The sequence below is a fragment of the Tachyglossus aculeatus genome, chromosome 6 (genome assembly GCF_015852505.1).
Source record: "Tachyglossus aculeatus isolate mTacAcu1 chromosome 6, mTacAcu1.pri, whole genome shotgun sequence".
Taxonomy (NCBI): domain Eukaryota; kingdom Metazoa; phylum Chordata; class Mammalia; order Monotremata; family Tachyglossidae; genus Tachyglossus; species Tachyglossus aculeatus.
This window is the reverse complement of record NC_052071.1, coordinates 5,145,266-5,157,820: the sequence shown is the minus strand read 5'-3', so window position 1 is coordinate 5,157,820 and position 12,555 is coordinate 5,145,266. Positions and strand designations below refer to the sequence as shown.

At 53.9% G+C, this 12,555-nt stretch overlaps 1 protein-coding gene across 3 annotated transcripts in view; it reads right to left on the bottom strand.

Annotated features, from left to right (window-relative positions):
- Positions 1 to 11,619: 11,619 nt before the first annotated feature.
- Positions 11,620 to 12,555, bottom strand: part of OGT (O-linked N-acetylglucosamine (GlcNAc) transferase) — a 46,492-nt gene continuing 45,556 nt past the window's right edge. For all 3 annotated transcript variants that reach the window (XM_038747859.1, XM_038747860.1, XM_038747861.1), the window contains one exon: positions 11,620 to 11,818. In XM_038747859.1, the coding sequence (XP_038603787.1) occupies positions 11,644 to 11,818 (175 nt within the window). In that variant the 3' untranslated portion in view covers positions 11,620 to 11,643. The remainder of the gene's footprint in view (positions 11,819 to 12,555) is intronic.

Here is a 12,555-nt window from a genome sequence, read left to right as displayed (position 1 = left end):
TCTCCCGAGCGCTTAATACAGTGCTCTGCACATAGAAAGCCCTCAATACCTTTGTTTGCGGGCAGGTGACGTGTCTGCTCATTCTGCTGTACTGGACTCTCCCGAGCGCTTAGTACGGTGCTCTGCACATGGACAGTGCTCGATCGATACCGCTGATTGTGGGCAGGACACGTGTCTGTTAAATCTGTTTTATTGGACTCTCCCGAGCGCTTAGTACAGTGCTCTGCACATAGAAAGCCCTCAATACCTTTGATTGCGGGCAGGAGACGTGCCTGCTCATTCTGCTGTACTGGACTCTCCGAAGCGCTTAGTACAGTGCTCTGCACATAGAAAGCCCTCAATACCTTTGATTGTGGGCAGGGGACGTGTCTGCTCATTCTGCTGTACTGGACTCTCCCAAGTGCTTAGTACAGTGCTCTGCACATAGAAAGCCCTCACTACCTTTGTTTGTGGGCAGGGGATGTGTCTGCTCATTCTGCTGTACTGGACTCTCCCGAGCACTTAGTACAGTGCTCTGCACATAGAAAGCCCTCAATACCTCTGATTGCGGGCAGGGGACGTGTCTGCTCCTTCTGCTGTACTGGACTCTCCCGAGCGCTTAGTCCAGTGCTCTGCACATAGAAAGCCCTCACTACCTTTGTTTGCGGGCAGGGGATGTGTCTGCTCATTCTGCTGTACTGGACTCTCCCGAGCGCTTAGTCCAGTGCTCTGCACTTAGAAAGCCCTCAATACCTTTGATTGCGGGCAGGGAACGTGTCTGCTCATTCTGCTGTACTGGACTCTCCCGAGCGCTTAGTACAGTGCTCTGCACATAGAAAGCCCTCAATACCTTTGACTGCGGGCAGGGAACGTGTCTGCTCATTCTGCTGTACTGGACTCTCCCAAGCGCTTAGTACAGTGCTCTGCACATAGAAAGCCCTCAATACCTTTGATTGCGGGCAGGGGACGTGTCTGCTCATTCTGCTGTACTGGACTCTCCCGAGTGCTTAGTACAGTGCTCTGCACATAGAAGCCCTCAATACCTCTGATTGTGGGCAGGGAACGTGTCTGCTCATTCTGCTGTACTGGACTCTCCCGAGCGCTTAGTCCAGTGCTCTGCACATAGAAAGCCCTCAATACCTTTGTGTGCGGGCAGGGGACGTGTCTGCTCATTCTGCTGTACTGAACTCTCCCGAGCGCTTAGTCCAGTGCTCTGCACATGGACAGCGCTCGATCGATACCGCTGATTGTGGGAAGGACACGTGTCTGTTAAATCTGTTCCATTGGACTCTCCCGAGCGCTTAGTACAGTGCTCTGCACATAGAAAGCCCTCATTACCTTTGTTTGCGGGCAGGGGGTGTGTCTGCTCATTCTGCTGTACTGGACTCTCCCGAGCGCTTAGTCCAGTGCTCTGCACATAGAAAGCCCTCAATACCTTTGATTGCGGGCAGGAGACGTGCCTGCTCATTCTGCTGTACTGGACTCTCCCAAGCGCTTAGTACAGTGCTCTGCACATAGAAAGCCCTCAATACCTTTGATTGCGGGCAGGGAACGCGTCTGCTCATTCTGCTGTACTGGACTCTCCCGAGCGCTTAGTCCAGTGCTCTGCACATGGACAGCGCTCGATCGATACCGCTGATTGTGGGAAGGACACGTGTCTGTTAAATCTGTTCCATTGGACTCTCCCGAGCGCTTAGTACAGTGCTCTGCACATAGAAAGCCCTCATTACCTTTGTTTGCGGGCAGGGGATGTGTCTGCTCATTCTGCTGTACTGGACTCTCCCGAGCGCTTAGTCCAGTGCTCTGCACATAGAAAGCCCTCAATACCTTTGATTGCGGGCAGGAGACGTGCCTGCTCATTCTGCTGTACTGGACTCTCCCAAGCGCTTAGTACAGTGCTCTGCACATAGAAAGCCCTCAATACCTTTGATTGCGGGCAGGGAACGCGTCTGCTCATTCTGCTGTACTGGACTCTCCGGAGCACTTAGTCCAGTGCTCTGCACCCAGTAAGCACTCAATAGATGCTTAGAACAATGCTTTGCACACAGTAAGCACTTAACAAATGCCATTATTATTAGTATTATTAATAAACACCACTGAATGAATAAACAGTCATAATAATAATTGTGGTATTAAGTGCTCACCAGTGCTTTGCACATAGTAAACGCTTAATAAATGCCATCATCATCATCATCTATGCACCAAGCACTGAGAAGCAGCACGGCGCAGTGCGTAGAACCCGGCCCCAGGAGTCGGAAGGTGGTGGGTTCTAATCCCGGCTCTGCCACCTGTCTGCCGTGTGACCTTGGGCGAGTCACTTCACTTCTCTGGGCCTCAGTTCCCTCATCTGGAGAATGGGGATTGAGTGTGAGCCCCACGTGGGGCAGGGACTGTGTCCAGCCCGATTGGCTCGGATCCACCCTAGCGCTTAGTACAGGGCCTGGCACATAGTAAGCGCTTCACAAATACCCCGATTATTATTATTTATGAATCCCGGGACACGGACTGTGTCCAACCCGATTTGCTCGGATCCACCCTAGCGCTTAGTACAGGGCCTGGCACACGGTAAGCGCGTCACAAATACCCCAATTATGAATCCCAGCTTGGCCACTTATAATAATAATAATAATAATAATGGCATTTGTTAAGCGCTTATTATGTGCAAAGCACTGTTCTAAGCGCTGGGGGGATACAAGGTGATCAGGTTGTCCCACATGGGGCTCACAGTCGTCATCCCCATTTTACAGATGAGGTAACTGAGGCTCAGAGAAGTGAAGCAACTTGCCCAAGGTCACACAGCAGACATGTGGCGGAGCCGGGATTCGAACCCATGACCTCTGGCTCCAAAGCCCGGGCTCTTTCCACTGAGCCACGCTGCTTCTCTATCTTACTTATCTGCTGTGTGACCTTGGACAAGTCACTTCCCTTCTCTGGGCCTCGGGGACTCCGGGACACAGGGACTGTTGTCCAACCTGATTAGCTGAGATTTCCCCCCCAGCGCCTGGCATGTAGTAAGCGCTTCGCAAATACCCCCATTATTATTATTATTTATGAATCCCAGCTCTGCCACCTATCTGCTGTGTGACCCTGGAGGAGTCACTTCCCTTCTCTGGGCCTCGGTTCCCTCCTCTATCAGACAGGGATGGAGACCGTTAGCCCCGCGTGGGAAAGGGACTGTGTCCAACCTGATTAGCTTGGATCCATCCCAGCGCTTAGAGCAGTGCTTGGCACATAGTAAGCGCTTCACAAATACCATAATAATTATTATTTATGAATCCCAGGTCGGCCACTCGTCTGCTGGGTGGCCTTGGGAAGATCCCTGCCCTTCTCTGGGCCTCAGTTTCCTCATCTGTCAAATGGGGATTACGACTGGGAGCCCCACGTGGGACAACCTGATCAACTTGTATCCCCCCCAGCGCTTAGAACAGTGCCTGGCACATAGTAAGCGCTTAATAAAATACCGTAATAATTATTATTTATGAATCCCAAGTCAGCCACTCATCTGCTGGGTGGCCTTGGGCGGGTCCCTTCCCTTCTCCAGGCCTCAGTTTCCTCATCTGTCAAATGGGGATGGAGCCTGGGAGCCCCACGTGGGACAGGGACTGTCTCCTACCCGATTAGCTCGGATCCCCCCGAGCGCTTAGAGCAGTGCTTTGGCACGTAAGAAACGCTTCACAAATACCATAATAATTATTACTTATGAATCCCAAGTCGGCCACTTGTCTGTTGTGTGACCTTGGACAAGTCCTTTCCCTTAGAGAAGCAGCGTGGCTCGGCGGAAAGAGCCCGGGCTTGGGAGTCTGAGGTCGTGGGTTCCAATCCCGGCTCCGCCACTTGTTAGCTGTGGGACTTTGGGCGAGTCACTTCACTTCTCTGGGCCTCAGTGACCTCACCTGGAAAATGGGGATGAACACTGTGAGCCCCACGTGGGACAACCTGATCACCTTGTATCTCCCCCAGCGCTTAGACCAGTGTTTTGCACATAGTTAACAAATCCCATTATTATTATTATTATTATTATTATTATTATTATTCTCTGGGCCTCAGTTTCCTCATCTGTCAAATGGGGATGGAGCCTGGGAGCCCTGCATGGGACAGGGACTGTGTCCAACCTGATTAGCTAGTATCCTCCTGAGCGCTTAGAGCAGTGCTTGGCACATAGTAAGCCCTTCACAAATACCCCCATCATTATTACTTATGAATCCCAGCTCGGCCACCTGTCAGCTGTGTGATCTTGGACAAGTCCCTTCCCTTCTCTGGGCCTCAGTTTCCTCATCTGTCAAATGGGGATGAAGACTGTGAGCCCCACGGGGGACAACCTGATCACCTTGTATCCCCCCGAGTGCTCAGAACAGTGCTTGGCACATAGCAAGCGCTTAACAAATACCGTCCTTATTTTTACTCTTCTCTGTGCCTCAGTTCCCTCATCTGTAAAATGGGGATGAAGATGGTGAGCCCCACGGGGGACAACCTGATCCCCTGGTATCCCCGCCCCCTCAGTGCTTAGAACAGTGCTTGGCACATAGTAAGCACTTAACAAATACCATCATTATGATTATTATTATTCTCTGGGCCTTCGTTCCCTCATCTGTCAAATGGGGATGAAGACTGTGAGACTCACGGGGGACAACCTGATCACCTTGTATCCCCCCCAGCACTTAGAACAGTACTTTGCACATAGTAAGCGCTTAACAAATACCATTATTATTATTACTAAATGCCATCATTATTATCAATCAATCAATCGTATTTACTGAGCGCTTACTGTGTGCAGAGCACTGTACTGAGCGCTTGGGAAGTACAAGTTGGCAACATAGAGAGACGGTCCCTACCCAACAGTGGGCTCACAGTCTAGAAGGGGGAGACAGGCGACAAAACAAAACATATTAACAAAATAAAATAAATAGAATAGATATGTACAAGTAAAATAGTAACAAAACAAAATAAATAGAATAGATATGTACAAGAAAAATAAATAAATATTATATTTATCCTTGGTACATAGGCCTGAGTTGGGAGCCCCACGGGCTGGATCCCACCTTCATTCATTCATTCATTCATTCATTCACTCAATCATATTTATGTAGCACTTACTGTGGGCAGAGCACTGTACTAAGCGCTTGGGAAGTCCAAGTCGGCGACAGGTAGAGACGGTCCCTACCCGACAACGGGCTCACAGTCTAGAAGGGGAAGACGGACGACGAAACAAAACATGTAGACAGGTGTCAGGTTGTTAGAACAAATAGAATTAAAGCTAGATAATAATAATAATAATGGCGTTTATTAAGTGCTTACTATGTGCAAAGCACTGTTCTAAGCACTGGGGGGATACAAGGTGTTCAGGTTGTCCCAGGTGAGGCTCACAGTCATAATCCCCATTTTACAGATGAGGGAACTGAGGCTCAGAGAAGTGACTTGCCCAAGGTCACACAGTAGACATGTGGCAGAGGCGGGATTCGAACCCGTGACCTCTGACTCCAAAGCCCGGGCTGTTTCCACTGAGCCAGGCTGCTTCTAATGATGTAGGTGTACGTCATTAACAAAATAAACAGAAAAGTGAATATGGACAAGTAAAATAAATAGGGTAATAAATCTGTACAAACAGACTGTGATCACCCCCCAACCCCACCCCCGTGGGACAACCTGATCACCTTGTAACCTCCCCAGCGCTTAGAACAGTGCTTGGCACATAGTAAGCGCTTAATAAATGCCACCATTATTATTATAGATACAGGGGTTGTGGGGAAGGGGAGGAGGAGAGGAAAAAGGGGGCTCAGTCTGGGAAGGCCTCCTGGAGGGGGTGGGCTCGGTTGCCTCGCCCCACTGCTTAGCACAGTGCTTGGCACGTGGTAAGCGCTTAATAAATGCCATTATTCTTATTGTATCCCCCCCAGCGCTTAGCAAGTAGTAAGCACTTAATAAATTCCATCATTATTACTGAATCCCCTCAGCGCTCAGCACAGTACTTGGCACGTGGTAAGCGCTTAATAAATGCCATTATTCTTACTGTATCCCCCCAGCGCTTAGCACGGTGCTTGGCACGTAGTAAGCGCTTAATAAATGCCATCATTATTACCGAATCCCCTCAGCGCTCAGCACAGTGCTTGGCACGTGGTAAGCGCTTAATAAATGCCATTATCCTTACTGTATCCCCCCCAGCGCTTAGCACAGTGCTTGGCACGTAGTAAGCGCTTACCAAATGCCATCATTGTTATATTTATCATTTCAAGTTGGTAAATGGAGGGGTTCCCACAGGGGTTCCTGATTGGGTTGTCTCCCCCGCTCCCGGCGCTTAGTACAGAGTACAGTGTTTGCCCTCTTCCCCCCCCCCCCCCGCAGAGGCGCTCAGCCAATAGCAGGCTGAGGGGCGTCGTGTACAGTGGGGGCTGGGGCCCTCCCTCACCTGTGGGCCTCAGGCGCCTTTCCAATTTCCCGCACCGGAAGTGCGCCCGGGCACTTCCGGCGGGACGCCGCGACCCGGAAGTACTTTCCGCGGCAAAAAAGGGCGGGAAACCCGAGCCCCGCCCACCTGTCACTCATCCCGTCAGGCAGGCAGGCAGGCAGGCAGGCAGGGCGGCCTTCCTGTGGGAGGAACGCTGGGCGAAGCGCTGGGGCGAGGGCAACCGAGTTGGTAGGCCCCCCTTGGCTACCCACAATCCATCGCTGTTACTTATTGGGCGCTTCCTGCGGGAGGAGCGCTGGGGAGAGGGCAACCGAGTTGGTAGGACCCCTTGTCTACCCACAATCCATTGCTGCTATTTACTGGGCGCTTCCTGTGTGAGGAGCACTAGGCTAAGCGATGGGATGAGGGCAACCGAGTTGGTAGGCCCCCTTGTCTACCCACAGTCCATCACTGTTACTTATTGGGCGCTTCCTGTGGGAGGAGCGCTGGGGAGAGGGCAACCGTGTTGGTAGGCCCCCTTGTCTACCCACAATCCATCACTGCTATTTATTGGGCGCTTCCTGCGGGAGGAGGACTGGGCTAAGCGCTGGGGAGAGGGCAACCGAGTTGGTAGGCCCCCTTGTCTACCCACAGTCCATCACTATTACTTATTGGGCGCTTCCTGTGGGAGGAGCGCTGGGGAGAGGGCAACCGAGTTGGTAGGCCCCCTTGTCTACCCACAGTCCATCGCTATTACTTATTGGGCGCTTCCTGTGTGAGGAGCACTATGTTAAGTGCTGGGATGAGGGCAACCGAGTTGGTAGGCCCCCTTCCCTACCCACAATCCATCGCTGCTATTCACTGGGCGCTTCCTGTGTGAGGAGCACTGGACTAAGCGCTGGGGAGAGGGCAACCAAGTTGGTAGGCTCCCTTGTCTACCCACAATCCATCTCTGCTATTTATTGGGCGCTTCCTGTGGGAGGAGCACTGGGGAGAGGGCAACCGTGTTGGTAGGCCCCCTTGTCTACCCACAATCCATTGCTGCTATTCATTGGGCGCTTCCTGTGTGAGGAGCACTAGGCTAAGCGCTGGGGAGAGGGCAGCCGAGTTGGTAGGCCCCCTTGTCTACCCACAATCCATCGCTGTTACTTATTGGGCGCTTCCTGTGGGCAGAGTGCTGGACTAAGGGCTGGGGAGAGGGCAACCAAGTTGGTAGGCCCCCTTGTCTACCCACAATCCATCGCTGCTATTCACTGGGCGCTTCCTGTGTGAGGAGCACTAGGCTAAGCGCTGGGGAGAGGGCAACCTAGTTGGTAGGCCCCCTTGCCAACCCACAGTCCATCACTATTACTTATTGGGCGCTTCCTGTGGGAGGAGCGCTGGGGAGAGGGCAACCGAGTTGGTAGGCTCCCTTCTCTACCCACAATCCATCGCTGCTATTTATTGGGCGCTTCCTGTGTGAGGAGCACTGGACTAAGCGCTGGGGAGAGGGCAACTAAGTTGGTAGGCCCCCTTGTCTACCCACAGTCCATCTCTATTACTTATTGGGCGCTTCCTGTGGAAGGAGCGCTGGGGAGAAGGCATCCGAGTTGGTAGGCCCCCTTCTCTACCCACAATCCATCACTGTTACTTATTGGGTGCTTCCTGCGGGAGGAGCGCTGGACTAAGCGCTGGGGAGAGGGCAACCGAGTTGGTAGGCCCCCTTGTCTACCCACAATCCATCGCTGCTATTTATTGGGCGCTTCCTGTGGGAGGAGCGCTGGACTAAGCGCTGGGGAGAGGGCAACCAAGTTGGTAGGCCCCCTTGCCAACCCACAATCCATCGCTGCTATTCATTGGGCGCTTCCTGTGTGAGGAGCACTGGACTAAGCGCTGGGGAGAGTGCAACCAGGTTGGCAGGCCCCCTTCTCTACACATAATCCATCACTATTATTTATTGGGCGCTTCCTGTGGGAGAAGCGCTGGACTAAGCGCTGGGGAGAGGGCAACCGAGTTGGTAGGCCCCTTCCCTGCCCACAATCCATTGCTACTATTTATTGGGCGCTTCCTGTGTGACGAGCACTGGACTAATAATAATAATGACATTTATTAAGCACTTACTATGTGCAAAGCACTGTTCTAAGCGCTGGGGAGAGGGCAACCGAGTTGGTAAGTCCCTTCCCTGCCCACAATCCATCACGACTATTTATTGGGCGCTTCCTGTGTGTGAGAAGCACTGGACTAAGCGCTGGGGAGAGGCAGGAGTTGGTAGACCCCTTCCCTGCCCATGATCCATTGCTATTATTGGGTGCTTCCTGTGTGAGAAGCACTGGACTAAACGCTGGGGAGAGGCAGGAGTTGGTAGACCCCTTCCCTGCCCACAATCCATCGCTACTATTTATTGGGCACTTCCTTTCATTCAATCGTATTTAGTGAGCGCTTACTGTATGCCAAGCACTGTACTAAGCGCTTGGGAAGTCCAAGTTGGCAACATCTAGAGACGGACCCTGCCCAACAACGGGCTCACGGTCTAGAAGGGGGAGACACAAAACAAAACAAGTAGGCACCTTCCCTGCCCACAATCAATTGTTGCTATTTATTGGGTGCTTTCTGTGGGAAGAGCACTGGACTAAGCGCTGGGGGGAGGACAGCAAAATGCGGGCAGACACGTATGGATGGACAAGAAGCATGGCTAGAGCCCGGGCCTGGGAGCTGGAAGGTCCTGGGTTCTAATCCCAGCTCTGCCAATTGTCCACTGTGTGACCTTGGGCCAGTCACTTCACTTCTCCAGGCCTCAGTTCCCTCATCTGGAAAATGGGGATAAAGCCTGTGGGCCCCACGTGGGGCAGGGACTGCGTCCAACCCAATCAGCTTGTTTCCACACCAGCGCTTAGTACGGTGAGCAGCGTGGCTCAGTGGAAAGAGCCCCGGCTTGGGAGGTCACGGGTTCGAATCCCAGCTCCCCCACGTCTGCTGTGTGACCTTGGGCAAGTCACTTCACTTCTCTGAGCCTCAGTTACCTCATCTGGAAAACGGGGATTAAGATTGGGAGCCCCCCGTGGGACAACCTGGTCACCTTGTACCCTCCCCAGCGCTTAGAACAGTGCTTGGCACATAGTAAGCGCTTAACAAATGCCATCGTTATTATTATTATTACAGTGCCTGGCACAGAACCATTAGCTCTTAACACCATTATTATTATTATTAGAGAACACAGTAGCTTCCCTTCTCTCTCTGTTGGTTTTCCCGAGCTACTTTCATAGCAAAGGTTTGGGATTGCTCAGAGGGTTGAGGAGAATAATAATAATGATGGCATTTGTTGAGCACTTACTATGTGCCAAGCACTGTTCTAAGCACTGGGGGGGGGATACAAAGCCATCAGGTTGCCCCACGTGGGGCTCACAGTCTTAATCCCCATTTTCCAGATGAGGGAACTGAGGCACAGAGAAGTGACTTGCCCCAAGTCACCCAGCATGGAGTCGGGATTAGAACTCACGACCGCCGACTCCCAAGCCCCGGCTCTTTCCACTGCATCACGCCGCTTCTCAATGTCACCCTGTCCTCTCCCCAGCGCTTAGCACAGTAGCGCTCAATAAATACGACGGACTCTGCTTCCGCCCCAAAATAGCCCGGGCTTTGGAGTCAGAGTTCATGGGTTCGAATCCCGGCTCCGCCAACTGTCAGCTGGGTGACTTTGGGCAAGTCACTTCACTTCTCTGGGCCCCAGTTCCCTCATCTGTAAAATGGGGATTAAGATTGTGAGCCGCCCCCATGGGACAACCTGATCACCTTGTAACCTCCCCAGCGCTTAGAACAGTGCTTTGCACATAGTAAGTGCTTAATAAATGGCATTATTAGTATTAGGACCCAGAAAAAGAGGGGTCTGGGTGGAAAACCAGGCGCCCAACCGACTCCTTCCATCAGGCACGACGGAGGGGGCGGCCTTTACTACCCTGACAGATGCCAGGAAACTTCCGGCTCTCTGGAACGCAATCCCAAGACTTCCAGGAGGACCCAACTTGTCCTTCCCAAGCGCTTAGTACAGCGCTCTGCACACGGTAAGCGCTCAATAAATACGATTGAATGAATGAATGAATGAAGAAAATACTGTTTCCAGCCTCGTATTTCTAGGATGTCTTCAGGTCAGACGGGCACCTCACCCGGAAATGGGGACAGGGAAGCCCGGGCCGGTTCCCGAAAAACGTTTCCTTGGCTCCGGCCAAGACCGGGGTATCGTGGGGACACGGATTTCTCCCGCCCGCCCACCAACCCTCCCTCTTCGATTGTCCCGTTTGTCCGGGACGCCCAGGTGGGCCGGACGCCGCTTCCGGCCCGCCTGCTGTCTTTCCCGGCGTCCAGGACAGCGCCCGGCCCCCGCCGCCGTCCCAGAGGGGTGACCGGGGCTCCGTCCCCCAAAACGGCGGGGATCCCGGATCGGGCGTCCGGATCCGTCCGGCCACTTCCCTGTCGTGGAGAGGCGAGGATGGGGACGTCCGTTGGGACCCCGACCGGGCCCGGGGAGCGTAGGCGCTCTGCCTCGGTTTCCCCCCGGACCTACTTAATAATAATAATAATAATAATGGCATTTATTAAGCGCTTACTACGTGCAAAGCACTGTTCTAAGCGCTGATACTTCAAGGGTCAGACCCCGATACTTACCTAAGCCTGAGGGGAAACGGGAGGAACTTGTGGCGGGGGGGGGGCCTTTGGTACCAAGTGCTCAGCACATACTGAGCGCTCAATAAACACCGCTATTCCTGCCTGGCCCCCTCGGGACCGTCCGCTCGCCGCGTTGTCGTCCGGTGAAGACGGCGGAAGCGAGGCCGGACGCCGGGAAGCGGGTCGCCCACGGGGCCAAACAGAAGCTTTATTTTCGTTGCCCGTCGGGGGTGGGCGCGGCGCCCGGGGGGGCCCGGCCCCGCGGGCGTTGGGGTGACGCCCGGAAACGCCGGGGGTTCGGGGGGACGGGGGGGACGGGGAAGGGAGCGCGTGCTGGTTTGGTTTTTCCCAACCGGAAGCGGGGGGCGGTGCGGGCGAAGCAGGGAGGGGGCCGTCCTCGGGCGGCCCCTGAAATCGAGACGTTAAAAGCTTCCACCGACCCCCGGACGCGGGCAGAAAGAGATGGATTCTCGCGGGGGGGCGGCGTTTTACACACAAGCAGGCACGCACACGCGTGTACGCACGCACGGGCGCTCCCGGGCTCCTCGGGGAGGCGGGCGGCGGGAGTCCCCTTACGGCCTCGTCTTGGGTCTTGAGTTCGGCCCGCCGGCGCGCGGCGGGGCTGGGGGGGTCCGGGGGCGTCCTCAGGCAGACTCGGTGGGCTCGGGGGCTTTGATCATGTGGTCCGGCTTGTTGCCGGAGGCGTAGTGCTCCCACATCTGCAGGTACAGGCGCTCCAGCTCGGCCGTGTACTGCTTCGTGTTGAACAGGGGGCTGGACAGCCGCTGCTTCCACACTTTGCTCCGGATCAGCTTCAGGCTGCGGACGGATGGATTATTATTATTATTAATAATAATAATAATAATAATAATGGTAGCACTTGTTAAGCGATTAGTACGTGCCAAGCACCGTGGGGGGATACAGCGTCCTCGGGTTGTCCCCCGTGGGGCTCACGGTCCTCCTCCCCGTTTTCCAGGCGAGGGAACCGAGGCCCGGCGAAGTGACTCGCCCAAAGTCACCCGGTGGAGCCGGGATTAGAACCCAAGACCTCCGACTCCCAAGCCCGGGCTCTTTCCACCGAGCCGCACTGCTTCTCTGCTTCACGGATGGCCCAGGTGGCGACTCTTCCTCTCAGCTCCTCGTGGGCAGGGACCGTCTCTCTTCACTGTTGCACTGTCCTCACCCAAGTGCTCAGTACAGTGCTAAGCGCTCAATAAATCCCACTGAATACTCCTATTCACGTCCACCTCCCCCTCTAGACTGTCAGCTCCTTGCGGGCAGGGAATGTTTATTGTTCTACCGTGCTTTCCCAAGCGCTTAGTACAGTGCCCTGCACACGGTAAGCGCTCAATAAATTCCACTGACTATTTCTATTCACATCTGCCTCCCCCTCTAGACTGTCAGCTCCTTGCAGGCAGGGAATGTTTACTGTTCTACCGTGCTCTCCCAAGCGCTTAGTACAGTGCCCTGCACACGGTAAGCGCTCAGTAAATTCCACTGAATATTTCTATTCATGTCCGCCTCCCCCTCTACACTGTCAGCTCCTTGCGGGCAGG